We start from the raw sequence: 27,492 nt of genomic DNA, 5'->3' as shown, positions 1-27,492 counted from the left end.
CACCATAAACCACCCACTCCCTTTGGCCTGGTGTTTCTCCCACCAATCCATGTAACCTGCTGAGTTGGGGCGTGCGTGCACATCTGTTATGAAATTGTCCCACTCTCCCTGAATACTGACCTTCCTGGATTCGGAGATCACCGTCTTTAACACAGCCACCTTCAGTGTGTCAGGGCCTGTGCGGGTGCTGGAGGGCAGAGATGACCAGGATAGTTTTCCATGCTACGGCTCCTAAAGCAACAAACAACAGAGGACATGCCAGCGCATGACTCACAGTCCTCTGGTCTTTGACAGCCCAGTCTAATTATATATTATCATATAGCTTACCTGACTGTGAAACCCACAGGGAAGTGGGGGGAGGATAAGGGAAGGAGTTGTTTTGAGCTGTGTCCAGTAGCTGTAGCCAGGGCCCATCTGCCATACATGTCTGTGCCTGGGACTGGCATGGTGTGTTTTGTGGGTGACATACTACGTATGGTCATATGTGCAGTGGGTGCTGCCGATATTACGTGATGTCTGACGCTTCCACTTTAAAAAGAGGTGGAATGACGAACAACTGCCTTCTTTTCCATGAGACCAGAAGAACTGGATGGTGTCTGGCTACCATTACAGAACATTTTGATCAAAGGTTCTATAGAAGAATCCTGATCAAAAGGAGAAAATGCAGAACAGAATTTCAAATTCTCATGAAATTCAGACTTTCTGGAGCCACGGAGGCTGGATGAACCCCTGAAACTTGCCCCGAGATGATTTTTAAACCTGAAACCTGAAATAAAAAATATCCCCTGAAGTCTTAAAACCAAATAATAGTTTATTAGTTTAGCTTAACTAGTAAACAATGTCTGCCTTAATCAATGTGTTCTTTTAAGAACTATTTATATGATATCAAATTGACAACGGCAACTCAAAAGATCAGGTAGGAAACTTAGGGGGCAGAGTTTATGTTAATGGTGGAGGAACAATGCAAATATGCCCATTGTCTGTGCTGCCTAGAATGCTCTTCCTTACCCCTCCCTGACTTATTTTTAGGATTCCGTTCAAAATCACCTCCCTTCAAAACCCCTGGGATAGTTCCACTGAAGGGGAGACGCTGTGGTCTGGCCTTTGCATACCTATTGGGGTTGGCAGCCCCAGAGCTTAGTGCTGGGCCTGGCACACGGGGGTGGGGTGCTCAGTACTAGCTGAGTAGCACACAGCCAGTGAATGAATGAATATTTAAACGGACAATTGAACTATTCGTGTTGACAGCCCCCCTCCCAGCCCCGCCCTGGGGAGCCTCTCTGATTTCCCTATTGGGCATCTCTGCTGGGTGCATAATACACACCTACGCTTGCTTGCGGACGTGTGCTCCAGCTGTGGGTGGTGGGTGGCTCCTGGGTGTGCCCATTCTGGAAGTGCAAGGATGAGGGTGGGAGCCTTAAGGACCCAGAAGCCCTGAGGCTAGGCCATGACTGGGTGCCAGGCAGGAAGAGCAGGTTGGGGTGGGAACTGTCCCTTAGCCTCCATTTTTTCTCCTTCTTTGACCAAAATGACCAGAGGCCGTTCACAGAGGCTTGGGGTTTGAAGAGAGCCAGGTACTGAACTAAGGACCCAAGAGTGCCCTCAACTTGAGTCTCTGATGGGAGGTAGGCTGAGGAGGTAAAGATGGACTTAGGAAAGGACGCCCGGGGGCCCGTGCCTCAGGAACGCCCAAGGGTGAGGTAAGATAAGGCAGGTCCTAGATTCTGTTTCAGCTCTTCCACTTCCTAATTGGGTCAACCTGGGGGAGTCTATGGAACTTCCTGAGCTTCAGTTTCTTCATAAGTAAAATGGGGTGGCAGCAAGCCCTGCCCGGGAGGTCGTTAACGAGGAAATTGGATGTGACTGGCTGGTTGGTTGGTTTGGCGCTTAGTCAACTGCAGAGGGCAGTAGGAGCGGCGGGGCCCGCCGGGATTGGGTGCTGAGCCCGCAGCGGGGGGCGGGAAGGAGGGAGGGGCCCCTGCTCCGGCCCTCCTCTCCCGGGACACCCGCCCTCCCTCGCGCTGTCCCCCTCCTCCCAGGACTCCGTGGTCCCTGTGCCTAGGCTTGTCCGCTGTGGTGCCCGCTGCCCGGGCCGGATGCCAGGGCTGGCAAGGCTCCGCGCCGGCGGTGGAGGCGGGCAGGAAGCGCCGCGCCGCGCCGCGCCGGGGACTCTGGGAGCCAGAGGGGACACGCCGGCTTCTGACCCGCCGACCGCCCCGGGCTGCCAGCCGACGGGCCCCCTTGGCTGGGGCAGCCGTGGGTAAAGGCCTAACTAGCACCGTCGCCCTCCCGGCCCGGCCGGGCGCCGGGGCCCGGGCGGGGCTGGGTGGGGACTGGGCAGATGCCTCTGAACTTCCAGGCCAGGGAGAGAAAGGCGGAGCTGGTGCTCTGAATGGTGGCCATTCTGGCAGGTTCTCCTTCTTGGTCTCGGAAGCCACTTGAAACTAGGAGAGGTGTTTGGGACCCAGTTTGGTGGGAGGGCTCTGGATCTGTGGGAACACAGCCCCTGTACTTGTTCCGCTGTGCCACTCCCTTTCTCACTGCCCTGGAGAATTGCCCAGCCCCTCCAGGAGTCTCTTCTTGACTCAGTGGCCCTGGCTCTGATTCTAACCCACTGAGCCCAATGCCGTTTTTCTCCAGCTTTCTGGAGCCTTCTCTTAACCCTTCCCCAGCCCTGGGATCTGCTGTGAGCCCCAGTTTGCACCCTCCACTGGTGGGCCCCACTAAGGCAGGTGGGCCCAATGTATCCAATTCTCCCTTAGTGTGTCCTGCTGGTAAAGAGCCACAGCCTCAATGGAGGAGACCAGGAGCCAATAGGAGCTCACTCCATTTGTTAAGAGAGCTCAGAAGGATCAGAAAAGACTTCCCAGAAGAGGGGAACTTTGAGCAGGGTCTTAAGAGATTGAGTAGGATCTGACAGGGAAGAAAAGTCATTCCAAGATAAGGGAAGTGTATGAACAAAGTTAGGAAAGTGCGAGCAACAATCTGGTGGGCCTGGCTAATGAGGCACTGGGGAGGGCTAATCCAAGGAATAGCTTGTGTGGCCGAGTGTTTTGACTCTATATAAGTAAACTAGGGTGTTAGGGAGGTGGCTAGTGACTAGGATGAGGGGTCGGAATGGGGTGAGACTGGAGGTAGAGAGACCATTGGGGAGATAGGGGTTCCTGTAAGTCCTGGGAGGTGCCGAGTTAGCACTGGAGTGATGCGATAGAGCCAGACAGGGAAAGCTTTAGGAGGAGGAATTAGTAGGACCGTTTGGACTGACTAAAGGAGGGGCAAGAAGGATTTGAAGTCAAAGAGGTCAGGTTTCTAGTCTAAATTGTGTGGCTGGGAAAACTTGCAGTAAATAACTAAAGGAGAGAGAGAATGAGTTGAGTTCTGCAGGTGTGAAGTTTGAAACACTGGCAGGAGATTTGTATAGAGATGTCAGAAGCAGGCAGTTCATTCATTTATTTATTTATTATTGATGCCAGCCTCAAAGGCAGCTTACATGAAAGTCACAGAGGAGATAAATGATAAAACCACTAAAACTCAGCTAAAGGACCTGATAGCTAAGTAACAAAGGCAGAGGAGCGTGGATAGTTTATTACTGGAACATCTAGGCTCAGAAAAGCCACTGAAAATGAACATAGGACTCCTGTCTGAGTTTGCTGGCAGCCAAGCAAACAACAAGAAAAAAAAAAAATAAAGCAGTGAATGAGGCTGGAACTCAGGAGAAAGGCAATAGGTGGTAGGAGATAAAATGGGATTACTCAGGTGGCAGGTGTAGGAGAGGGAGGAGAGCTGAAAGCCAGGACAGGGCTTCAGCAATGCTGACCTTTCAGGAAGGGCTGATCCTCTCCTGGAAAGGAAGGCCCCTCCTAAGCTGGCATGGGGACTGCCCTCGATTCACACCATTCTTCTTACAGGGAGCAGGATAGAAGGTGGTGCTGTCTCCGGGGCTCTGACCTTCTTACCCACCATGAGGTGGGGCTTCCGATTGCCCAGGGCCTCTTGGCGCTCTGGTCAGGGAAGAGCACCCCAACCACCAGGTGAGCAGGAAGTAGAGGTTTCTGTTCCCACCTCTCCCCCTCTTCTAGGTCCGGATGGTGCCTCTAAGAGATCAGGGATTCAGACACCAGGTGTACTAGTCCCAGTTCTGCAGTTCACTAGCTATTGATCTTGGGCAAGTCCTCTCATCTCTGTGAGCTTTCCTTTTTCTCATCTAAAAATAAGAGATTTGGACTAGGTGATCTTCAAGGGCCTGTTGTAGCTACATAAGCCCAGGAACACTTGTCTGATTTCACTTTACATTCAACAAATATTTACTGAGTGCCTGCTATGTGCTGGACCCTATGCTAAGTTTTCGGTGTATAATCGTGAACAAAAACAAATATGATCCATGCTCTCGTGGGCCTCATGGTCTATGTGAGGAGATAAATGTTAATCAAATAATCACATGATAAAATAGATAATGGTATAATAACTGCAACGACAGCAAATAATGGGATGTTTGACAGATTGGGATCTGTGTCTTGGTGGGAAAATGTGAGTAGGATCTGTAAATGCTATTTCCCTTCTCCTTTCTGTCTGTAGATGAATGTATCCCCTTTCTGATCCGCTGGAGTTGGCCTCTTAAAGGAGAATGTCCCCTTGGGTCCCCTAGGTGAGGCCTTGGTGTCATACCTTAGAACACATCTGGGCACAGCATGCTGGGAAGGGTCAGGACTTGGAGCTAGCTGTTCCCCGGGAGCAGGAGGAAGAGGGGTTCGCATTCTGGGATGGAGGGCATATGGAGTCCGCAACCAGGCCTGCGAGGAGGTTAGCTTAGATCATTTACAGTAGAAGTCAGTGGTCAGCCCGAAGGAGGACCTGTGGGGGGTGGGGTGGAGTCTGGCAGTGGCCAGCCAAAGTTCCAGGCAAGCAGTCACTATAGGGAGCTAGAGGGCTGGGATGAGACCTCAGTCCCTGGAAGGGTATGGGAGCTCAGTCAGGGCTCTCTACTTGGTATCCAGTGTTGGGCCTGGATCTCAGGGAGCCAGAAGTTCACCTGTCTAGATGGGCTGGACCCAGAGCCTGTGTGGGGCTGAGCCCTGCATCCAAGTCCCAGCTTACTCCCCTTTTCTTGCTCACAGGGCCTTTACACGCCACCATGGAAGCTCAGCGGACAGTGCTCCCCCATCTGGGAGACATGGACAGCTATTCCGGAGCGTCACTGCAGCTGGTAAAGGGACCAGCTCCTCTGTCAGCCTGAGGAGAAGGGCTGGAAGGAGGAGCACGATGAGGGAGTTGTAGACGGTCTGCTGACATGACCCTCAGTGGTCCCTTACCCACCCCCCCTTGCCCCCCCGTCCATCAGCCACATACCCCTCCTGCTCCACTCATGCACTGCACACTTACTACGTACAGAGCATTGGCGGAGATATGCTATCCCTACCTTCAAACTTTGGGTTCAACAGCCAGGTTAAAACCGCACACAGATAACCATGAAACCAGTCAGCCCGTGCTGAGCATCATTTGTTCAGTGGCTCCAAACTTTGGAGACAATCTGTGTTTCCTAAGGGAGGCCTGTGTGCCTAGACCAGTCTGGGCGCCAGCTTCTCCTGGTGGCTTGACTCCCCAGCCTGACCCTACCAACACCTTGACTTGCACTAAAGCAGCTGCTGTTGAGTTGACTGCAACTCATGGCAACCCCATGTGTCACAGCAGAACTGTGCTCCATAGGGTTTTCAGTGACCGATTTTTTGGAAGTAGATTGCCGAGGCACCTCTGGGTGGACTCAAACCTTTAATCTCTTGGTTCGCAGCCAAGCACATTTACCATTTGTATCACCTGGGGACTCCTTCACCTTTCCTAAGCTCTTGTATTTCCCAGCTCCTTTTCCTCACCCATTTCCCTTGGTTTCCCTTCCAGAAGCTATTGAGCGGCATCGCCGGAACCTGGCTGAGTGGTTCATCAGGTTGCCCCGGGAGGAGCGCCAGTTTGGCCCAACTTTTGCACTAGACACGGCCCACGTGGACCCTGTGATTCGCGAGAGCACTGCTGACGAGCTGCTTCGCCCACCTGCAGAGCCAGCTCTGCAGCATCAGCTGCCCCAGCCTGGACTCCCCCCACTGGCCCTGTCTCAGCTGTTTGACCCTGATGCCTGTGGGCGCCGGGTACAGACAGTGGTGCTGTATGGGACAGTGGGCACAGGCAAGAGCACACTAGTGCGTAAGATGGTCCTGGACTGGTGTCACGGGCAGCTGCCAGCCTTTGAGCTGATCATCCCCTTCTCCTGCGAGGACCTGTCGTCCCTGGGCCCTGCCCCAGCCTCCTTGTGTCAGCTCGTGGCTCAGCGCAACATGCCCCTGAAGGAGGTTCTACCTCTGATGGCTGCCGCTGGGCCCCGCCTGCTCTTTGTGCTCAATGGCTTGGAGCATCTCAACCTTGACTTCCGGCTGGCAGGCACAGGGCTTTGCAGCGACCCTGAGGAGCCAAAAGCACCAGCTACCATCATTGTCAACCTGCTGCGCAAATACATGCTGCCCGAGGTGGGTGGCCCCTGCCCTGCCACTGCTGCCCTCCTAAGGATTCTTGTGTCCTATGCCCACATGTTCATTGGGTAAGAGTGTAGGCCCTGAGTTGGTTCAAATTCTGGCTCTCCATTTCCCAGCTCTGTGACCTTGAGCAAGTCACTAACTTCCCAAAACTTCAGTTTCCTTCTGCCCTTTGAGTTGTAATGATCAAAGGAGATTCTGCATACAATACTTAGCACAGTGCCCTGGGTCATAGTAGGTGCTCCATAATTGATGTCATCACTGTCTTCATCCTTGGACACTCAATCTTCAGGGACTCCCTGGGGAGTGAGGCAGTCAGGACCCCCCAGGCTTTTCTTAACCTTCAACCATGATCTTCCCAGGCCAGCATCCTGGTGACCACCCGGCCCTCTGCCATCAGCCGCATACCCAGCAAGTATGTGGGCCGCTATGGCGAGATCTGCGGCTTCTCTGATACCAACCTACAGAAGCTCTACTTCCAGCTCCGCTTCAATCAGCCGGACTGCGGGGTCAGTGCTGGGGGTACGGGTGTCTTGGCCACCCCGGCTCAGCGTGACAACTTGGTGCAGATGCTGTCCCGGAACCTGGAGGGGCACCACCAGATTGCCGCTGCCTGCTTCCTGCCCTCCTACTGCTGGCTTGTCTGTGCCACCTTGCACTTCCTGCACACCCCTACACCTGCCGGACAGACCCTCACAAGCATCTACACCAGCTTCTTGCGCCTCAATTTCAGTGGGGAAATGCTGGACAGCACTGACTCCTCCAAGGTGTCCCTGATGGCCTATGCAGCCCGAACCCTGGGCAAGTTGGCCCACAAAGGGGTGACCTCTCGCAAGACCTACTTCTCTGAAGAAGATGTCAGTGGATGCCTGGAGGCTGGCATCAAGACGGAAGAAGAGTTTCAGCTGCTGCATGTCTTCCGCCGGGATGCCCTGAGGTTTTTCCTGGCCCCGTGTGTGGAGCCAGGGCACCCGGGCACCTTCGTGTTCACTGTGCCTGCCATGCAGGAATACCTGGCTGCCCTCTACATTGTGCTGGGTTTGCATAAGACCACCCTGCAGCGGGTGGGCAAGGACGTGGCCGAGCTTGTGGGCCGTGTAGGGGAGGACGTCAGCCTGGTACTGGGCATCCTGGCCAAGCTGCTGCCCCTGCGGGTTCTGCCTGTGCTCTTCAACCTACTCAAGGTAACATCACCAGGTCCTCACGCTTGCTCCCTCCCTCCCCAGGACCCCAGGCTGTCAGGCCCCAGAGCTCCCTGTTCACCCCTTACTCCTCTTTTAGAAGGAAGCTGCTACTTCCCGCATAGGTGTAGATCCTCTTCTTGACTCTGGTTTCAGACTTGGGCAATTTGGCTTTTAGGGGTACTGGAACGTAAGGAGTGGGGAGAGAACAGCTCCAAGGCTCAGGACGGTTTGGAGACCGGAAGGGGAATTTGAGGGTGCAGGGATTTTTATTAAGAATGCTACAACCCTGACGGTGGTTTTCTTTTCGCATCTCTCCTCCCAGTCTTTGTTGCTGGGAGGTAGGGGTCACTGCAGTCCAGGATCTGTCCTCTGCTTTGCAGGTCCAGAAACTCAATTGCATCCATTTCCCAGAGGTGATCAGGCTTTGGGAATGATGAGTCATCCTAACTCAATCACCAGAGACAGGTTTCCGAAGCAGATGCCATCTTATTCACTTACACTGGGAGGATAAATTGGTTTAGGACGGCCCATCCTGGGTGCAGGTCCATGCCAGCAGCCAAACTGTAGGCCCAAGGACTGTGCTGTGGGCAGAGCGGGTACACTAAGTGTTGGAAGGGAAGAGGGGAGCCACTCTCTGCTGCTGTCTTTCAGGGGCTTTATCGGGGTTCTTTCTTTTGTTTCTTACATCAACCCTGGAAATGAAATATTATTATGAGCCCTCTTATAGATGAGGAAACTGAGGCTCATAAAGGCCAAGTAACTTAGGTAAAAAGCAGAATGTTGGGGATGTGAGCCCAGAGTTTGTGATTCTGAATCCTGTGCTCTTTGTACAATGGATACAAAACGTATTACAAGTATTTCTATCAAGCTGTGGTGCCTTGCTAGATAACCGTTGTCTTCACTAGGTATGTTTCAGTAACTCATGTTGGTCCTGAGGGGCCAGAGTCCTGGTCAGTGCTGGCGAAATCCCAAGTTTTCTTTTTTATAGATAGCAAAACATAAGGGTTACGAACAGGGATTCAGTAATGCAGCTCGCCAAAACCAAACCGACTGCCATGGAGTTGATTCCGACTCATAGCAACCCTGTAGGACACAGTAGAACTGCCCCATGGGGTTTCCAAGGAGTGGCTGATGGACCCGAACTGCTGACCTTTTGGTTAGCAGCTAGGCACTTAACCATGTGTGCTGCCAGGGCTCCTATGGTAATGTAGCTACCTGGGTTAAATCCAGGCTCTGCCATTTACTAGGTGCGACCTTGGACAAGTTACTTAGGCTCTCTGTGCCTCAAATTCCTTATCTGTTAAGTGAGAATAATAATAGGCTTGATCTCATTGGCCTAACATGAGGATTAAGTGAGTTAATTCTCAGAGCCCGGCACATAGTAAGTGTTCTTGAACTGTTGGTTAAATAAACATAAACGCAGGCTCGTGCAGCCCATCCCTTCTCACGTCGTTGCCTCAGACAGTTGGGAATGCCCACTGCTGAGGCCACAGCACGGCTTTGAAGGTGTGCTTGGCTCATCTGGATTGCCGTGACAGGCTGTGGTGCCCTGGTGGGATTCAGAAAGCCCCCTAGTTATCCTGAGAACCCCCAGAATTGTTAGCGTCACACTCCCAAGGCCTCTCTGAGGTTACCTAGCAAAGGACTGGTCCCATCCATTTCTTCACGATTCTATTGACTTCAGCTTCATGGGGTGGCATTTTCTGGTCTTGTCACCAGATTATTCTTGGGAGAAGGGGCACTAGACTCTATCCTCCATGGCGGGAAGCTCACATATGAAAAGTAAATAAACAAACACCGAGACATTAGAGGAGGTGCCACAAAACAAACTCATGGTTCATTGCCGGGTAATGGGCCCTTCCTTCTTTCAGCACCCTTGCAAGGATGGGAGACGATGGTGCAAACCTCCCAAAACATTCATTCCTTCAACAAATATTTGAATGCCTGCTGCGTGCCAGGCAGTATGTTAGACTCTGGGGGAAAAGGGAAAACAACAAAACCCAGCTTCCTGCCCTGTCTGATCTTCCAGTCTGAACACACAAAAATGTGAATGTAACTATATAATTACAAATTGTGGTAGGTGTCTGGAAAGTCCCAGGTGTTATGAGAAGTCTAACTGTGAGGGTGGGGTGGTGGTTAAGGAAAGCCTCTCTACAGGAAAGACAGTTAATCTGATCCCTGTAGATTATCCAGGTGAACAATTGAGGGAAAAACACCCCAAGGAGAGAGTTTTTGAAGAAGAAACCGTGGTACTGTCAAGAAAATGAGAAAAGCCAAGAAGGTAGGAGCGTAGTCAGTGAGGGTGGGATGAGGGCCCCGTGGTGGGTAGCGGCCAAATCACGTAGGCTTTGACATATTCTTGTTAGGTGCCATCGAGTCGATTTTCCACTGATAGTAATCCCATGTGAGAGTAGAACTGCCCCATAGGGTTTTCTGGGCTGTCATCTTTATGGAAGCAGATCTCCAGATCTTTCTCCTGCAAAGCCACTGGGTGGGTTCCAGCCGCCAAGCTTTCAGTCAGCAGCCGAACGCTTAACCATAGCACCACCAGGCCTCCTTTGGAGTGGCTGGTGGATTCGAACTGCTGACCGTTTGGTTAGCAACCAAGCTCTTAAACACTGCACCACCAGGCCTCCGAGACCTTAACATAGTAGGAACTAATTCAATTATAGTTTCTGTGATGTCAGTGGCAATGATGGTGACATATTTATAACACCTAGCCCAGTACCAAACTAAATTTTTAGTATATGCTAAATCCTTCCCCCGGGCTGAAATTGTATGGGGTGTTAGAGAAAAAGAAGTTCCAGTGTCTGGAGTGCATGAGACAAGTGTTGAGAGGTGACCTGGGAAAGATCCAACTAGGGCCAGATTATGAAAAGTTTTATATTCCGGGCCAGGGAGTTTAGAGTTTGCCACACGGGCACTGGGGAGCCATGGGAGGTGTTGTCACAGGGGAGTGGTGTGATCAAATACAACGTGCTGCAAGTTTGAGAGGAAATCACTAGGCTGGAGCAGTCAGGGGAGGAACTTAAGCTGAGCCTGCCTCGGAGACTGAACAGGCCTGGGCTGTGCTCCTGAAGGGATGCAGGAGGCTCCAGTGTTTCTCCCTTGCTTCCTTTCCCAGGTGGTTCCACGAATGTTTGGGAGCGTGGTGGGTAAGAGCCAGGAGGCGGTGGCCCAGGCCATGGTTCTGGAAATGTTCCGGGAGGAGGACTACTACAACGACGACGTTCTGGACCAGATGGGTGCCAGCATCTTGGGTGTGGAGGGCCCCCGGCGCCACCCAGATGAGCCCCCAGAGGATGAAGTCTTTGAGCTTTTCCCCATGTTCGTGGGAGGGCTTCTCTCTGCCCACAACCGGGCTGTGCTGGCTCAGCTTGGCTGCCCCATCAAAAACCTGGATGTCCTGGAGAATGCCCGGGCCATCAAGAAGAAGCTGGGCACACGGGGCCGCCAGGTGCTGCCCCCATCCGAACTTCTTGACTACCTCTTCTTCCACTATGAGTTCCAGAATCAGCGCTTCTCTGCCGAGGTGCTCAGCTCTCTGCGCCAGCTCAACTTGGCTGGTGTGCGCATGACGCCCCTCAAGTGCACCGTGGTGGCAGCTGTACTAGGCAGTGGGAAGCATGCCCTGGATGAGGTGAACTTGGCTTCCTGCCAGCTGGAGGCTGCTGGGCTGTGCACACTCATGCCTGTCTTGCTGCGTGCCCGGAAGCTGGGGTGAGGACCATTCTGCCCCTGGGCGCAGGCATGAGGAGAAGAGAGGGGTGGAGACAAAGAGATGGGAAAGAAGAGGGTAGGCGGACCAGAGGTCCTAAGGGAGCCCCAGCAGGTGGGATGAGGAAGTTTGGTGTGGGTGGAGGTGATGGAACCAACGGCAGAAGGGAGAGCAGGTGTGGACTGCTAGAGGCAGTGTGGTGAGAAAGCAGGTACCATGCTGAATTCCTGCCTTGGTCTCTTTTCCTTGTTCTTCCCCTCCCTCTGGCCACTTTCTCCTTTTCCAGCTTGCAACTCAACAGCCTGGGCCCCGAGGCCTGCAGAAACCTCCGAGACCTACTGCTGCATGACCAGTGCCAAATTACCACTCTGCGGTGAGTGCCTCGGGAAGGGGCATCTAAGGTCAAGGGTGAAATCCCTGCCTCGTATGTACTTGGCACAGCCCCACCCACAGTGTGGTAAAGGCTGTAGGACTCAGGCTCTGACCTACCCCCAGGTCCAGTACAAGCAGCAGGGCAGGGGGGAGATGCCACCAGTAAATGGTGCTTAGAAAGCCTCTCACATGGCTAAAATTAGCCTGTGTAGGGGGAGGGGGCCGTGAACGAGGGGGTGGAATAATATCCAGGCAGGCTGCATGGTAACAGTGCTAGGATGTTCCCTGCAGCCTCACAAGGATAACCCTAACGCTGGGCACTCAGTGGACGCTCCCAAAGTGTTGATTGATTTACCAGGAACTAAGACTCCCAAATATTAAGACTCCCGGGTTCCCGATTTCTGGTTAGAGCAGGGGGATGTGAAGGAGGAGTGAGAAAGGAGGGAAGGAGAGAAGGATGTGAGAGCTAGAGGGAAGGGAGAAGCAGGGGCGGAGTAGGGGGGTGAAAAAGGAAGAAGGGAAAGAGTAAAGAAGAGGAGGAAGGGGAGAGGGAAGAAGGGAATCAGGGAGAAAAGGATAACAAGGTGAAGGAGGAGAAGAGGAAGGAGAAGTCAGCTTTTACCCCAGTCTCCCTCCTCCACCATGTACCACACCCCTGTTTCTGCCTCCTCTTCTCCTGGGGGCTGCATTTTTTGGGGTCTAGGCTCATCTCGGCCCCAGGCTGTACACCCCTTTGGTGCAAGTCCTAAAATGCAGAGGAGGGACCTGCAGTGGGTCCTCATAACCTTTGTTGATTGTGGTTGATTGTGGCCATAGGCTGTCCAACAACCCACTGACGGTGGCAGGTGCAGCACTGCTGATGGAGGGGCTGGCGGGAAACACCTCGCTGACACACCTGTCCCTGCTGCACACCAATCTTGGGGACGAGGGCCTGGAGCTGCTGGCTTCTCAGCTGGACCGCAACCAGCAGCTGCAGGAGCTTAACGTGGCCTACAATGGCGCTGGCGACACAGCAGCCCTGGCTCTGGCCAAGGCTGCCCGGGAGCACCCTTCCCTGGAGCTGCTGCAGTGAGTCCTCCCCCTGGTTCTGACTCATCCCCACCCTCAGCCTGGCCTCCCACTCCTCAGTCCTACTTCCCTCTTGCCACTGTGCTTTTCCTCCCCTAGGGGGCGCTCTGGTCCTAGGCCTGATGCCTATCCTCTCTTTCTGGCTTCTGATTGATCCTTGTCATCCTGGTTCTGAGCCAACCCTAGCTGCTCAGTGACTGGACCTTACCCTGTCCTGATTCCCTAGCACATTTCTCCTGTGGTCCTGGTGGCCCCATTCCTACCGTCCCTGGTCTTGTGGGGTTCTCATGTCAGTCCCTGCCTCCCTTTGGCCACCCTCTCTATCTCTGGCTTATTGCAGACACTTGCCCCATTGCACTCCACAACCAGTGAGACCACCTGATTTTCTTGCCATCTACCCTCTGTCCCCTCCTTCTCAGAGCCCTGCTGACTGGCTTCTATCTTCTCTCTCATACCAGCCTCTACTTCAATGAACTGAGCTCAGAAGGCCGCCAGGTTCTGCGAGACTTGAGGGGCACAGCTGAAGGTGGTGCCCGAGTCGTGGCATCGCTGACAGAGGGGACAGCAGTGTCCGAGTACTGGTCAGTGATCCTCAGTGAAGTCCAGCGGAACCTCAACAGCTGGGATCGGGCTCGGGTCCGGCGCCACCTTGAGCTACTGCTGCGGGATCTGGAAGATAGCCGGGGTGCCACCCTTAATCCCTGGCGCAAGGCCCAGATGCTGCGTGTGGAGGGCGAGGTCAAAGCCCTTCTGGAGCAGCTGGGGGCCTCTGGAAGCTGAGAAAGTGGCTGCAGGCACCTAGCTGTGTAACCACTGGCCCCCAAAACCGTTTCCTTTGCGGCCTCCTAGCTTGTACGACTTCTTCTAGAAAGACCTCTCCAAGGACTGGAAGCAAAAGAATGGGCACAGCTGTGCCAGCTGCGGTCCTAGGACATGTCCAACCAGTGCCCCCAAGCCTGCAATCTCCAGGGTCAAAGGTGGGGAGTCGGTGTTCTGGGCTTGTAGAAGGAACATGCCTCCTCTCCCTTCTACTAAAAGGGGTGAAGGATGTGACATTTTCATGGCCACATTGCCCTGTAGTACCATCCCCAACCTTGCCTCTCCCAAGGACCCTTTGGTTATGCCACCAAGGTGGCATACGTCTTATGTCCATCATGCCACGGGCGCTGCCATCCGGAAGATGCATTGGAGGGTCTAAACTTCCATCCATCCAGACCCAGCCTCCACCTCCTACCTTCATAACCCATCTGTGGACACCAGGAATGCCTGCAGTCACTCTCTTCTCACATTGGTGCTTTCTCCTCACCCTTGTACCCCCTTTACCAAAATGGTACCTATGGCTCGGTGGCCCCTGGGGCAGGTGCCCTGACTTGCTACCATTAAAAAGCTGTGTGTCTTCCATGCCTCCTCTTCCTTGGGTGCTGCTCTTCTTGATAATTCTAGTGAGACTACTGACCACTTTGTTTTACACCAGGCTCAGAGGTTGTGGGGGCTGGGAGAAGCCCATGAACAAGATACTGGGAGGGGGGTAGGTCATGCTGGGCTGTAGAATTTTATCCCCTTTTTTATATTCCCCCCCCTCCCCGGGCTTGGAATTGCAGTGACCAACCATCTGCCTTTCTCTGTACATAGCGGGTGCTGGACAGCAGCATGGGGCCCCAGAAGAAGTTGGGACTCAGGAATGGGGGCAGGGGAACACGCCCACTTCCCCAGAGGATAAGACTTTTATCCACGTTAACCATTACCCCTTTGCTTCCATGGCAGCATCTTCAAGGAGGCGGGACCTGGGGTAGGAGGGAGGGTCAGCTGGTTGCGATGGACCTTGTCCCTACCCTGAGCCCTGGATCGCTGATCCAGCTATGGAGGCAGCCGCAGGTAGGAGGAGGAGGCTGAGAGAAAGATTTTTGGGTGGGGGTGACTTTGGGGCAGCTGGGGCAGACATGGAGGCTGAGGCTCTGGGACCAGGGCACCACTGGATGTTGGGGCTGGGAGCCCTGAGGCAAATAGACTGGAGTTAGGGGAGGAGAGGTGAGGTGATCTGTTTTCCTGGTCCACGCCCTGCACTGATATGCTTAGATTTCTGTGCCAAGGACTTGGGGGAGGAGGGATGGGAATGCGAAATATCTTTGGTATATGACATCAGTGGGAAGGGAAGACCCCTTTGCAGCAGAGCTGAGGGGCAAGTCCTGAGTTCGGGGGTTCCCCTAAGTCCTTTCAGTTTCTGACCATGGGGAGAGGAGTCTGGAGGGAAGAATGTGCCTGTCCTCTGCTCACCACGTCTCGCCCCCTGATCTTCAGGACACAAACTCATTAATTCTGTAAGTGCCACGAAGGGTTGGGGCAAGGGGAGGAGGGGATAGAAGGTGAGGAAGTTCCCAGCTGCCATTAGCACTTCAAGTTGAAACTGGGAGCCAAGTCCAGATGTTAAGCTTTCTCTGCCCTGCCTCTTGCCTCCTTGCAGGAAGTTTGAGTTTAACCCAAAGCTGGGGATTGATAATCCTGTCCTCTCCCTGGCTGAAGACCACGACTTCTCTGGTAACCCCCTCACCCCCTGGCAGCTATTTCCTTTCCTCCGGGAGGCACCATAGTGCCACCCAGCTTCCCATCCCCGTGGTAACCACTCACTTCTGTCTCCCTCTGATAGCAGCCTTGGCCAAGAGTTATTATATGGAGGTAGGAGGGGACTAGGCAGTTTCCTTCTGTCCCAGCCACATTGCCCACACCCAGCACCTTACAGGGTGGAAGCCTGCCTGGTGCCCTATAAAGGGGGCAGGGTCTGCCTGGCACACAGTGACCTGTCCTTGGGCCACACCTTCTCTCCTCCCTTTTCTGCTGCGTGACTTCTCCACCAGATCCCTGGAGCCTGCAGCGGCCTCGCTTCTGTCTGCTGAGCAAAGAGGAGGGCAGGAGTTTTGGCTTCCACCTGCAGCAGGAGCTGGGAGGAGCAGGGCATGTGGTGTGCAGGGTGGAGCCAGGCAGCTCTGCACAGCGCCAGGGTCTTCAAGAAGGAGACCGGATCCTGGGGGTGAACAGCCATGTCGTGGAACATGAAGGCTACGCAGAGGTGAGGTTGGGCTGGAACTCTCTGTGGTACAGTCTTCCACAGGACCCCAGGGACAGAGAATCTGCTACCTCCTGGGGCACTGTGGGGAAGGGCCCAGCCTCACCCCCAGGATTCAGGGGTGCCCAGGTTGAAAGGGAAGGGTGTGGTGAAGGCATTCAGAGAGCTGGTTCTTCTGGTGAAAAATGCAGGTGCCAGGGAGGGGAGCTGGCATGAAGGGTCAGCCCCAACCCCTTCCACTTGCCCTGTGTTCAGGTGGTGCGCCGTATCCGGGCTAGCGGTCCCCGGGTGCTGCTGATGGTTTTGGCGCGGCACGTGCATGATGTGGCCAGAGCTCAGCACGGCAACGATGCTCAAGTCTGTCCTACCCTAGGCCCTGGGGTCAGGCCCCGGCTGTGCCACATAGTGAAAGACAAGGGTGGCTTTGGCTTCAGCATCACCCATGGTGAGCTTAGACGTTTGGTGGGGAGGTCAGGAGAGGGGAGCTCTCAGCCCCTGCTCTGAGCAGGCAGGAGACTGAAGCTTGCTTTTTTTCTTCTTCCAGGAGAGCAGGGTCCTTTCTGGTTGGTGCTGAGCACTGGGGGAGCAGCTGAGCAGGCAGGGGTGCCCCCTGGGGCCCGACTGCTAGAAGTGAATGGGGTCAATGTGGAGAAGTTCACTCATAAACAACTCAGCAAGAAGGTATGGCTGCCTTTTTCCCCACTCACCCTCCACCCATCTGGTCCTGGGGCCAGCAGACCCCCCCCACCCCTGCCCCTGTACCTCATGTCTGCTCTGATCTTGTGCCTTCATCTCCATCCTTCCCTTGACAGTTTGGTGGCACGGTCCTTACTGCCTCCCCTTGGTGCCTCAGTCCTGTGCCTGGGAGGAGGGGCTGTGAGGAGGGGCCGGCCTCTTCCCTCCCTACCCAGGTGGTTGGTGCTGATGCTCTGCTGGGTCCCCACAGCTTCAGCAAAGTGGAAAGCAGGTGACCTTGCTGGTGGCAGGGCCAGCGGTGGAGGAACAGTGTCGCCAGCTTGGAATGCCCCTGGCTGCACCCCTGGCAGAGGGCTGGGCACTGCCAACCAGACCCCGTTGTCTACACCTAGAGAAAGGGCCCCAGGGCTTTGGGTTCCTTCTTCGCGAGGAGAAGGGCCTCGGTGGTCGCCTCGGTGAGTGGGAGCCCTGGGGGTGGGTAAGGAAGGTAGGCCTTGGGCTAGGCACACAAGTGTCCCGGTCTCAGTGTACATAAGAGATCCCTCTCTGAGCCTAGCCCTGGGCCTCCTCCTGTGTACGCCCTGAGCCAGTCCCCTGGTGTGCACATGGGGATGATAGGGGAGGAGCAGTGACAATGGATGTCTCTGTCCCAGGGCAGTTCCTGCGGGAGGTGGACCCAGGATTCCCAGCTGAGAAGGCGGGGATGCAAGCTGGGGACCGGCTGGTGGCTGTGGCTGGGGAGAGCGTGGAGGGGCTGGGCCATGAGGAAATAGTGTCCAGGATCCGGGCACAGGGCTCCTGCGTCTCCCTCGTTGTTGTTGACCCTGAGGCTGACCGCTTCTTCAGTATGGTGCGAGCTGAGGGGCAAGGGCTGGGTGGGGGTGGGAGTGGAGCAGGGTGCAGGTAGAGGGAGAAAAGCAGGTTTGTTCTGTCTGCCTCCTTCCAGGTCCGCCTGTCCCCACTCCTCTTTTTGGAGACCACAGAGGCTCTTGCCTCTCCCCAGGACACCCTCTCAGTGCCCTTGGTTGAGGCCAGGGACCCACCAGCTGAAGACACAGCTGCACTCCCTATCCTGCTTGACTCCCGCCAGTGCGTCCTGTACCCTGGGCCTGGCGGTGGCTATGGCTTCCGACTCAGCTGTGTGGCCAGTGGGCCCAGTGTCTTCATTTCTCAGGTGACGAGTGCCCTATGGACCTTGGATTCTTTTGATCATTTGCCTCCCAATGAGTTCCCTCTCCAACAGCCCCCCCCATAGCCTTAGTGCACCCAGCAAAATTTCCATCATGTTCCATGTTCTATATCCCCCTTCCCCAACTCCAGGTGACCCCAGGAGGCTCAGCTGCCCGGGCTGGGCTGCAAATAGGGGACATGATCCTGGAGGTGAATGGGTGTCCTGTGGGTAGAGAGAATGACCCAGAAAGACTTCAGCAGTTGTCTGAGGCTGAACCACCCCTCTTCTTGAAGCTGGCAGCCAGGTCTCAGCAGGGCTTAGAAGCCTGGATTCCCTCAAAGTCTGGAGAGGTGAGGAGGAAGAGATAGACGATAGGCCTGTGAGCAGCCAGAGAAGGGCAGAGGGGAGCCAGAAAGGAAGGCAGAGAGGGAGGGCTGCAGGGTAGAGCAATACGGGGTGTACAGGTTAGGATTTATGGTGATGGTAAGTGGGGGACAAAGTCCCTGAGTGGTGCAAACTGTTAACGTACTCAGCTGCTACCCAAAAAGTTGGAGGTTTGAGTCCACCCAGAGGCTCCTGGAAGAAAGGCCTGGTGACCTACTTCCAAAAGAGTAGCGCAGTTGTACTCTGGCATACTTGGGGTCCCCATGAGTCAGTCAACTCAGTGGCAACTGGTTTTTGGTTCGGTGGAGGACAGAAGGACCCATGGAACAAGTCCCATTCCTGGGCATTTCAGTCACATCTGGGGAGGGAAAAGGAACTCTTCTGGCCCCTGAATCACCTGCTTCCTCCTCTCTCTACTTAGGACTGGCCTCAGGCCTCAGATGTGCTGTAGTGCTCCCCTGTTTGGCAAAGAGCTACCCAGTGGCTTTCTTGTCTTCACTTTCCAACCTGAGGTGGTGGGAGCAGGGATGCTCTCTTTAAGCCAGAAGCTGGAGCTCAAGGACTCTGGACACTTCCAATCACAGGATTGCCCAGGGTCTCCCTCCATTCCCCTGGGCCCACCAACAAGCAAAGGGTATGGTCAGAGGCCTCATGAAGGCCCATGGGGGAGCCTATTCCCAGCTGACCCGCCCCTCTGGCTCCAGAGGAGGTTATGTGGGAGGTCTGGGGAGCTGTGCCCCAGTGATGAGGTTCTGCCTGAGAACAGTGGGTGGTGAGGCTATCCAGGATTGGAATCATCTGGAACTTGCCCTAGGCATGTATTACAAGAGTTTGGAGACCAGACGCACCTTCCCTCTGTGGGCACCTTAGGATTCTGGGGCCACAACCACTGTAGCAGTGGTTGCCTGGTCATTGTAGCATCTGATGTTATAGACATGGCCTTTCCCCACACATCTGGCTGTCTGTGTTTCTGTTGGTGGGAACAGGAAGGTAGTGGTTTGAAGGGACCAAGAGGGCCCCAGGTTCAAGGGGTAGTTTTTGTGGAAGAGGGGTTAAAATCTTGCCAAATTTCCCTCATAACATTCAGTCTTCGAGGTAACGGGTCAGCCCAGAACAAAGGTGTCCCCATGAGAGGCACTCCTGTCTGCCAGCTGTCCACAGTACACAGCTCTGTTGAGTTCTACATCGAGACAGCTTTATTACTGGGGCTTCAGAGAGCCGGGGGACCACAGGCCTGCAGACTCAAAGATCCAGGGGGTTGAGTCCAAACTGGCGCAGCTGCTCCTTGTGCCTGGCATGGAGTCTCAGTGCAGCCTCATCCCACTGAGGCTTGATGGCTCTTAGCTTGGCCAAGAGCTGGTTCAAGCTGCCCTGCAGATACCAAGCTTCAGCCCCCAGAAGGGGAGAGGACAGGGGTGGGGGTGTCCCAGGCCAATTTGGACGCTTTCTTTGCCAGTGTTTTCTTAATGTTCTTGTTCTCAGTGGGTGGCACCTTTATATCCCCTTGTCTTCAGCCCTCAAAATAGAGCAGTTTCCCTGGGGAGATGCTTCTTCCCTACTTCCCATGCCTGGTCTGTTAGTCATTACATTGGCTAGGACTTAGGGGACATGGAGGAATGTGGGGCACTGGGGTAGCTGGGCTCCAGAGGGTGGCGCTTACATGTAAGATTTCCTCATATTTGGCCTCCATGTCCGCTACATGGGCCTGAAGCTGAGCCAGCATCTGGTCCCGTTCCCTGAGGGCCTGCTCAGCTGCTCTCCTGGCAGCCTCAGCCTCTCTCTTGCTTGTCTCTGGGGGGGAGGGGGGGCAGAGGATGAAAGAGGACAGGATGGCAACTCCACCCTTGCACAGAGTCTCCAGAGTTACCCAAAGTGGAACATGAGTGGAAGCATGCCAGACTCCCCCAGGGCATTCACTTTCCCTTGGCCCCTGTAAAGAGCCGAAGGTCCACTGAGGTATAGGAGAAAGTAGAGGGCTTGGGACAGAAGATATGGGCCCAAAGTCTGGTGTCATTTACTACCTGTGAAACCTTAGGCATGTGTCTCTCTGAGCTTCAGTTTCTTCATCTTGAAGGGAGAGTAATACTCACAGGCTTGCTGTGAGAGTTAAGTGTGCTTAACATACGGGAAAGTACCTGACATATAGAAGGTGCTCACTAAACACTGGTTGAATTTGAGAGAAAGCAGAGATTAGGAAAGGAACCCCGGGTCTGCGTGCCAGCTAAGCAGTTCCGGGTCTGTAGGTAAACCAAAGCTATTTTAGGTTAAGAAAAGTTTGAGGCCCAGATTGTGAGGCCCACATCACAATCTGCCATGCTAAGATGTTTCGACTGTCCTGTAAGCAAGAGGAAAGAGAGCAAAGGCTTCCTATCTTTTATATTTTTGCTGATTTGGGGGGGGGGGCGTTATTCATTTATTCAGAAAATAGTTATCGAGGACCTACTATGTGCTAGGAGTTCCCTGGTGGCAAAAATGGCTACGCACGGTTCCCACCCACCCAGCAGCGCTGGAAGACAGGCCTGGCAATCTGCTTCTGAAAGGTCACAGCCTTGGAAACTCTCAGGAGAGCAGTTCTACTCTGCACCATGGGGTCGCCACGAATTGGAATTGGCAACTACCAACAACAGCAACAACTATGCGCTAGGCCTTGGAGATACAGAAATAAATGTCTAACATTTTACCTTAATTTCACTCACTGTAAAAGTCTCATTGCAGCTGAACTAAAAGGGAGTATGTTTTGCTCATGAGAGATGTGGCAACAGCGGTGAGTGATGTCTGGATTTGGAGAGACCAAGTGAGACGGGGGAAATGGAATGAGAGACTTACCTTCTGGAATGATCTGCCTGAGTCTCTACTAGAACGTAGAGGTTCTTGGCATCCTGAACCCTCTGCCCCAATCCTCACTGGTGGGATCGTCAGTGGGAAAAGTGACAAGAGAGCCCAGGCCCCGGCTTTCTAGAAAAGGGCCATCCTAAGTCCACCCCTTCAGTCTGGACCTCATCAGTGACCCTTGGAGAGAAGGGGCTTTAGGGAGGGGAAGCCTACCTAGCTGTTCCCGAAGGCCCCTCACTTCTTCCTCCAGCTGCCTGCTGCGGGTATCCATCTCTTCCTGCAGGGCCCGATGCTGTCGACTCATCTCTGTGGTAGGGACAGTGGCGGGGCCAGGGACCCAGGTGGGGAAAGGAGATGAATTTCTGGGTGGAGAGGGGTGGGGGACTTCTGCTTGGCCTGGTGGGACGGGGAATTCTGTGGTGAATCCCTGCAGACCTGGGGAAGGGAGCAGGAACCAGACTCCCTTCCCTCATTCCAGCTCAGGATGGGGAGTCTAGCCCTTCTCCCAGCTCACTCCCATGGGATGAATGAGATAATGCCAGTGACTGCATTTTTAACCTATAAGCTATCAAGAACATCAAATCAGGGATCCAGGAAGGCCCCTGCCTAGAGTCCTGGAGGCCCGCCTTTGGGCCTCCAGGAACCTATCTGATTTGTGCCATGCTGGGAAGGCTGAGATTGGGCCTGGCAGACTGAAGCTCTCCTGTTTCCCTTCCTTGCTTCCTCTGCCCCCTCTTCCAGGTCTGTCTCCTGCCCATCTGTTCACTGGCCACATACCTGCATATATGGCCTTCCCTTCACTGCGGGCCCCCTCCAGTTCAGCCTCCAACCCTTGCAGCCTCTTTTTCAGCTGGTCTTCGGAGGCCTTGGCTTGGCGGGCCTCATCCCTCCGCAGAGCTGCGAACAGTCCCAGAGCAGCCCTCAGGACTGGCTAGGACCACTGAATCAGCTCCTATGGGCATGAGGGACTCTGCCCACCTATCCAGCCTCTTATGATCTCTCTGTCTGTTTGTTTTATTTTTCACCTAGAATCTTGCAGGCTCTTCATTACTAAGAAGCAAAAACTCCCTCCATGTTCTGGGCTATAAGAAATAGCTCCCTAGTTTCCTTTTCAACCCTCACTGCCCACCCCTTTCCCACAATCCCAACTCTTCATAGTCATTTCCACTTGGGCATGCTTAGAGATCAGTTCAGCCCCCACCAGAGCTCCAGCCTTCCAGTCCCTCAAGGGGAATTGCCCCGCTTCTGTTGCCTCCCAGAGCTTCCACCCTTCTTACCCAAGTGGTCTCGGAGCAACTCCTTCTCCAGCATGGCCAGCCTATGCCTGGACTCAGGCTCCACATCTGCCCTGGCAAGTAGGCAGTGGATGGGGTTGGAGAACCTCAGCTTATCCCTGCCTCACCCGAGACCCTGGACATCCTTCCTATTGAAATCTGAGGAGAACTAAATATGGGTCCCTGAGGGCAGAGAACTTGTCCGCTGAGTTCACCATTGTGTTTCACTGACCAGCATATAGCAGGTACCTAAAGTATGTGTGATGACTATATACGGAAGGCACAGAGCCAGAAGGGGCTCCAGGAAGGGGGTCGGTGACTGATTTCCCCAATATCCTTGCTCCATGGAACCTGGATGTGAGGATATGTGGGGGGAGTGCTAAGAAAGCTTCATCTTGCCGTGCTGAGGGCTGGGTTCTCTATGGAGAACCTCTGCTTGGTCTCTGGGAAGGAGCATGAAGAAAAGAGGGCACCCTCCTCCACCTACCCTGACTCACCGGCACTCGAATTCTTTTTCTTCTTCTGTGCCCCTTTTTCTTTGGTCTTAGGTGGCATCTCCTTGCCGTACTGAGGGAGGGAGGGGACTGGTGTTCAGGTCTGGACATGGGGATGCTTTCCTGACCCCTAGACTAAACCAGGAGTCCTAGTAGAGTCAGAATTCTAGTCTCCAAGTCTGTCTCTTACATGTTCCAGAAGCTTCAGTTTTTGGTCTCCTTGGAACCTCAGACAAGGCTGGGGTCAGTGGGGAGGACAGAGCTGTCTCTACCAGCCAGGCTCTATGTACAGAAGTCATTCCTCTCAACCCTCTTTCGGAGAAAATAAATCTCAGTACTTGGTTCCCTTCCTCTTCCCATCACCCTTACCCTGCCTCTTCCTACCTGTAAGATCCTCTCTAGCCTCTGTTGTGTTTCCTTGTAGAGTAACCCTATTTATGGAGAGGGGCAGAGAGAAGGCCCAATCAGCTAGGAGACTATGGAGGGTTGGGTTCTGGGAGCCAATCCAGGGTGGCAAATTGCTGGGTGGGGTAGGGGGGGTAGGGGTTAGGTGGGTGGGACTGAGAACTGGAAGGCTGGGCTTTTGGACTGCAGGTTGTCTGAGCAACTGGGAAACATGGAGCTCAAAGGAAGGTAGGATGGGATATATCAGCCCACAACGCTTAAAATACCAAGGCCCCAGAGAGCCAGTCCTCTCCTCCTCTCCAAATCTAAGGTGTAGTTTGAGGAGACAGGGCTTTGGAACTGACTAGCTATGATTCACTTCCCTGAAGGCACTGTCTGCAGTTTCAAGACTTACAGATTTATACATCCAAAATAATACTGTTGTGCTGACGCAGAGGAAAAGGACTGATGATAGCCATTCTGGGCAATTTACATCCCCAGGTCCCATCTGCAAAGTGACATTATTTGGCTTAAAACTCAAAATCCCCTTCAGTAAGGCATTCTATGGTATATGAAGGAAATGCAGAAGCGGGTGGAAGAGAGTTTCCATTTCAGAGAAATAAGGCACAGAGGAGAGACAGGCCCATGGCCACCAGGGTGCTGACCTAGAGGGATGCAGATGTAGAGGAAAGGGCACTGGTTAGAAAGACAAGAGTTCAGAAGTTCTAGCCTACCCTCCGGATATGTAAACTTGAGCAAGTCATTCGGCTTTGCTCAGCCTCAGGTTCCTGGGCTTTAAATCTTTAATTCTGTAAATCTTGGAAGCCCTGGGTTTTAACCGGGCAGTTTACATGGCTATCTTCTCTCTTCGTGACTTGATCTATCGTCTCACTTCCTCGATTCCTTATGTGGTTTATTTTCAGACAGGTGTGGAAGGCACTGGGTTTGGTTTGGTCAAGCAGCTACTTTGCAAGCCTTCCTGTGGCATAGAGTTGGTTAGGGCTCCCTCTAGTGGACTTGCTTGACCTTGCCCCAGTCTCCTAAATTTTTCATTTTCTATGATTTTTTGGGCAATGTTGGGGGTGCCTCCCTCTTGGGAATACTTCCTAGCATCTTGCTAGAGTCTTGAGTGGTTGGAGAAATACATTTGGCAAAGGGAGTATGAAGGGTGGCTTGTTCTTGCCAGGCAGCTCCCACCCTCCTTCCAGCCCTATGCTACCCTGGAGCCTTGTCACTTATTGGCCACCTGGGTCTCTGGGGGGACCATATTGGCTAGAATGAAAACACCAAAAATTTCAAGGCTTTTCCCCTGGTGGATTAAGGGACCTGCAGACTCTCTCTTTAGATACCTTCCTCCATCCCTGTCCCCTTCAATGTTTTTGGTCAGTTGCCTATTTACCAGGAGCAGATCTGTAGAAACAGCAATGAGATCTGAAAAGAAAAAGTTCTTCCTCTTGGAGTAGGCAGATTCAGGCAGAGGCTGATTCGTGTTTGTTTGTCATCTTGATGGCTGCAGGGTTACTTCTCTGGAACCTTCAGACATTTTACAGAGCAAAGAGAAAAGCCAGGCTTGTCCCTCCAGGTGTTTATAGCTTGTGTAACTTGGGGTCAGGTAACTTTGGACACATCTCCCAAGAATGGAGAACACTTATTTTAATCCTGAAGCATGCTTCTCACTTATTCTCCCCAGAACCCCCTCTCAGTGTCCAGGAATGCAGTGGGGGTTCCTGTCCCTGTACTTTTCGTTTAGAAGCCTATTTGCTGAGCTTCTACATGGGACAGTGTTGCCATTATGCTGATGCATGGAATGACGTATTGAGGATAGAGATTACAGAACACAAATGCTGTACCATGCCTCTGAACAGCATTTACTTTACAAACATGTTCAGTCAACTGACTTTCAGGTGCAGAGTGAGGATGTGGTTTGGGGTGAAGGTAAAGTGGAATAAGAAAAGTGCCACATGACACATGATGTGATATAAGCCAAGTCAGGTCTAGCATAACCCGGGAATGGAAATGACATTGTGATCAACGATGCAATCCCATCTCTAGGACATGTTTTCAAACAAACTGAGTAAAAATTTTTACAAAAAATAAGTCAACCTTTCTTTTTTCATTAGCCTCAGTTTAGAAATGATAACAGGAAACATCATTTCAGCAGAACTCTATCTTCCTTTGACTAGGATCCAGTCTGGGAGTGTTGAAGAGAGACAGAGGACAGAAGGATCACACTCCCTTTTTTTTATCTAAATGTGAGAGACAGGTCATTTATATGTTGAAAGAAATATGACCCACTGCAGTAGAAACAAAGTGCAAAATTATACACTCCATGCTATGGAGACCCTACTGAAGATCATACAAATTGGAAATAGAAACCATGCCAGAGATGTATATACCTAGACAGGCTCACAAGCGTTAATTTCTTACCTGTACTCCTTTAAATTTAGAATTTGACTACGATGGAAAAAAATACTTTATGTACCTCACTGCGCTAGGTACTGTGGAAGACCCAAAGACGATGAGAGAGTATAGCGTAAGTGAGTGTGTGGTAGGTGTGAAAGGTCCCTAAGTGGTGCAGATAGTTTGTGCTCTGCTCTTAACTGAAAGGTTGGCAGTTCAAACCCACCCAGCAGTGCCATGGAAAAAAGGCCTGGTGATCTGCTTCCATAAATATCACAACCAAATAAACCTTAATGGAGCTCAGTTCTGCTCTGTAACACATGGGGTTGCCATGAGTCAGAATCAACTCAATGGCAACTGGTTTTGTAGGTGTGAGAAAGAAGAGAATGGTTATGGAAATTTAGAGGTGGGAAGGATTACTTCTAGCTGGGGTGTCTGGGAAGGAGGACAGTATTTGAACTGAGTTTTGAAGAATGGATTGGATTTTAGTAGCATGCTTCGGGTACAGGGAATGCGCTGAGTCACGGTAATGAAAAGAGTGAATTGTGGTATTATGTGACTTGGTGAGTTACCCAGCATAGGATACATGGTATAATAGGAACAGTATAAAAATCATCATGACTGTTAACTTTATCCCGGAGGCAATGGGGAGTGTTTAAAAATTTTTGTGATGCTGTCACTTTAGGAAGAATAATCTGGTGGCATGATGGATTGGGGGTGGGCAGGGAAACCAGTGAGGAAAAGGTTTCAATAGTCCAGGGGAGAGAAAAGGAGGGTGATGGCATTAGGCCTGGAAAGTTTTGACAATTGTAAGAGCTTTGCCTAGATTTTCCTTTGGTAGGTCCTTCTAACTCCTTCTAGGTAGTAACTGATAAAAGGAAATTCTACTGATAGGAAATGATGTTGACTCCAAAATCTATCTTAGATAAAGGGAATTGAATTGCAAAATCAGGATATCTGGCTGAAGGGTCCTTGAGTCCAGAGATATTTTTTCCCTCTCAAAGGAGTACCTGATAAGCTTTAATTACCTAATCAGTCAAGGGCTTTGTGAAAGAGCCAGGAAGGGGGCGGGGTGGGGGGGCAGAATCTAAGGCGGAACTGAGTACTTACTGTCACACCAGGGTCAGTAAACCAAAGCTGAGGCTCAGAATTAACCATTAGGGCAGGGCACTTCCGTCTTTGGAAGGGAAGTTCCTTTTTTTTCGAAGTTATTCCAACGGAACTTTTAGATTAGAGAAGTGGAAGTGACTGGGAAGCGCGTTTCGGTCCGAAGGGTAGAGCGAGAACTCCTCTAGTCGGCGCCGCAGCGGTTTCAAGGCTGTTCTGACCTGCGGCGCAATGCGGTGAGCTGAGAAATACTCAGTTCCTAGAAAAGGAACCAAGTGTTCAGGAGCATAAAAAAAATTAAAAAAAAAAGGAAGTGCTTTTTTTCCAAGAGGTCAAGAGCCTGGAAGAAGAGAGATCACGGTCTGAGTCTCAAGCCTTTCTGGGGTCTGCTCAGACTCGAATCGAACAATCTGCAGCTTTCCCATTGGTCCGGTGTTGATGAACAGTTTAAAATACCAAAATACCAAGGGGTGGAGAAATAACTTCCCTTTTCCTCCACCTCTCTCTCACAAGGTGAAGAAGCAAATAACTTTAACCCCAGTTTCCTCCTTTCTCAACTGTGGGAGAAGGGTTGACTTAAGGATTCTTTCCACCGTTCCCAGTCTGTCTTTAAACAGTCCAAGTACCCGTTCCAGAAGCACAAACGTCAGAGCCCACAGGTAACATGGAGAGCTCGGCTTCTGCCTAGTGCGCAGACTCCGTGTCGGACACCACCCTCTACCTTCTCCCCCCTCTCCGGCAGAGGGCGCACGCACGGCCCGGACCCAGGCGGAGGCTCCGCTTGGCCCCGCCCCGGCCCGCCCGCAGGGGTCGGCTCGGCCGCGGCTTT

General features: G+C 52.9%; 3 protein-coding genes across 5 annotated transcripts; 2 read left to right on the top strand and 1 right to left on the bottom strand.

Moving 5' to 3' along the window:
- The first annotated feature begins 2,143 nt into the window (after nt 1-2,143).
- NLRX1 (NLR family member X1) lies at nt 2,144-14,261 on the top strand. 3 transcript variants are annotated; one of them, XM_003418188.4, is made up of 10 exons: nt 2,169-2,260; nt 3,909-4,031; nt 4,576-4,645; nt 5,115-5,203; nt 5,893-6,512; nt 6,881-7,702; nt 10,827-11,422; nt 11,707-11,793; nt 12,609-12,860; nt 13,319-14,261. In XM_003418188.4, exons 2-10 carry the CDS (start codon nt 3,962-3,964, stop codon nt 13,638-13,640), a joined length of 2,928 nt encoding a protein of 975 aa, XP_003418236.1. In that variant the 5' UTR covers nt 2,169-2,260; nt 3,909-3,961; the 3' UTR covers nt 13,641-14,261. The 3 variants fall into 3 exon arrangements, with proteins under 3 accessions (XP_064125018.1, XP_003418236.1, XP_064125017.1); XM_064268948.1 differs by lacking the exon at nt 4,576-4,645 and having other exon boundaries at nt 2,144-2,260; XM_064268947.1 differs by lacking the exons at nt 2,169-2,260; nt 4,576-4,645 and having other exon boundaries at nt 2,272-4,031.
- Nucleotides 14,262-14,362: 101 nt separating this feature from the next.
- NHERF4 (NHERF family PDZ scaffold protein 4) lies at nt 14,363-19,919 on the top strand. The gene is made up of 10 exons (XM_003418260.3): nt 14,363-15,178; nt 15,322-15,395; nt 15,713-15,924; nt 16,177-16,366; nt 16,466-16,602; nt 16,868-17,072; nt 17,271-17,467; nt 17,564-17,791; nt 17,938-18,138; nt 18,594-19,919. The coding sequence occupies exons 1-10, from the start codon at nt 15,114-15,116 to the stop codon at nt 18,621-18,623; spliced, it is 1,539 nt and encodes a 512-aa protein (XP_003418308.1). The 5' UTR covers nt 14,363-15,113; the 3' UTR covers nt 18,624-19,919.
- On the bottom strand, nt 16,589-27,473 carry DRC12 (dynein regulatory complex subunit 12 homolog). The gene is made up of 6 exons (XM_003418261.3): nt 22,776-27,473; nt 22,282-22,347; nt 21,782-21,901; nt 21,218-21,310; nt 19,833-19,963; nt 16,589-19,543 (listed from the first exon to the last, which is right to left on the bottom strand). Exons 1-6 carry the CDS (start codon nt 22,831-22,833, stop codon nt 19,415-19,417), a joined length of 597 nt encoding a protein of 198 aa, XP_003418309.1. The 5' UTR covers nt 22,834-27,473; the 3' UTR covers nt 16,589-19,414.
- Between the last annotated feature and the right edge of the window lie 19 nt (nt 27,474-27,492).

This window comes from Loxodonta africana, chromosome 15 (assembly GCF_030014295.1).
Source record: "Loxodonta africana isolate mLoxAfr1 chromosome 15, mLoxAfr1.hap2, whole genome shotgun sequence".
Lineage (NCBI taxonomy): Eukaryota > Metazoa > Chordata > Mammalia > Proboscidea > Elephantidae > Loxodonta > Loxodonta africana.
This window is presented reverse-complemented; position numbering and strand designations above follow the sequence as displayed.

What these genes read in the sequence shown, in the direction of transcription:
- NLRX1 (XM_064268947.1), top strand. Translation starts at nt 3,871, where the DNA reads ATGGGGACTGCCCTCGATTCACACCATTCTTCTTACAGGGAGCAGGAT. An exon ending in TGCTCTTCAACCTACTCAAG is followed by an intron (nt 7,703 to 10,826) that starts GTAACATCACCA and finishes TTCCTTTCCCAG; the next exon opens with GTGGTTCCACGAATGTTTGG. An exon ending in CTGCGTGCCCGGAAGCTGGG is followed by an intron (nt 11,423 to 11,706) that starts GTGAGGACCATT and finishes CTCCTTTTCCAG; the next exon opens with CTTGCAACTCAACAGCCTGG.
- NHERF4 (XM_003418260.3), top strand. Translation starts at nt 15,114, where the DNA reads ATGTGCCTGTCCTCTGCTCACCACGTCTCGCCCCCTGATCTTCAGGAC. An exon ending in TGGCTTCAGCATCACCCATG is followed by an intron (nt 16,367 to 16,465) that starts GTGAGCTTAGAC and finishes TTCTTCTTCCAG; the next exon opens with GAGAGCAGGGTCCTTTCTGG. An exon ending in CTGACCGCTTCTTCAGTATG is followed by an intron (nt 17,468 to 17,563) that starts GTGCGAGCTGAG and finishes GCCTCCTTCCAG; the next exon opens with GTCCGCCTGTCCCCACTCCT.
- DRC12 (XM_003418261.3), bottom strand. Translation starts at nt 22,833, where the DNA reads ATGCCACCTAAGACCAAAGAAAAAGGGGCACAGAAGAAGAAAAAGAAT. An exon ending in GAAAAAGAATTCGAGTGCCG is followed by an intron (nt 22,348 to 22,775) that starts GTGAGTCAGGGT and finishes TTGCCAGGGCAG; the next exon opens with ATGTGGAGCCTGAGTCCAGG. An exon ending in AATATGAGGAAATCTTACAT is followed by an intron (nt 19,544 to 19,832) that starts GTAAGCGCCACC and finishes TGGTATCTGCAG; the next exon opens with GGCAGCTTGAACCAGCTCTT.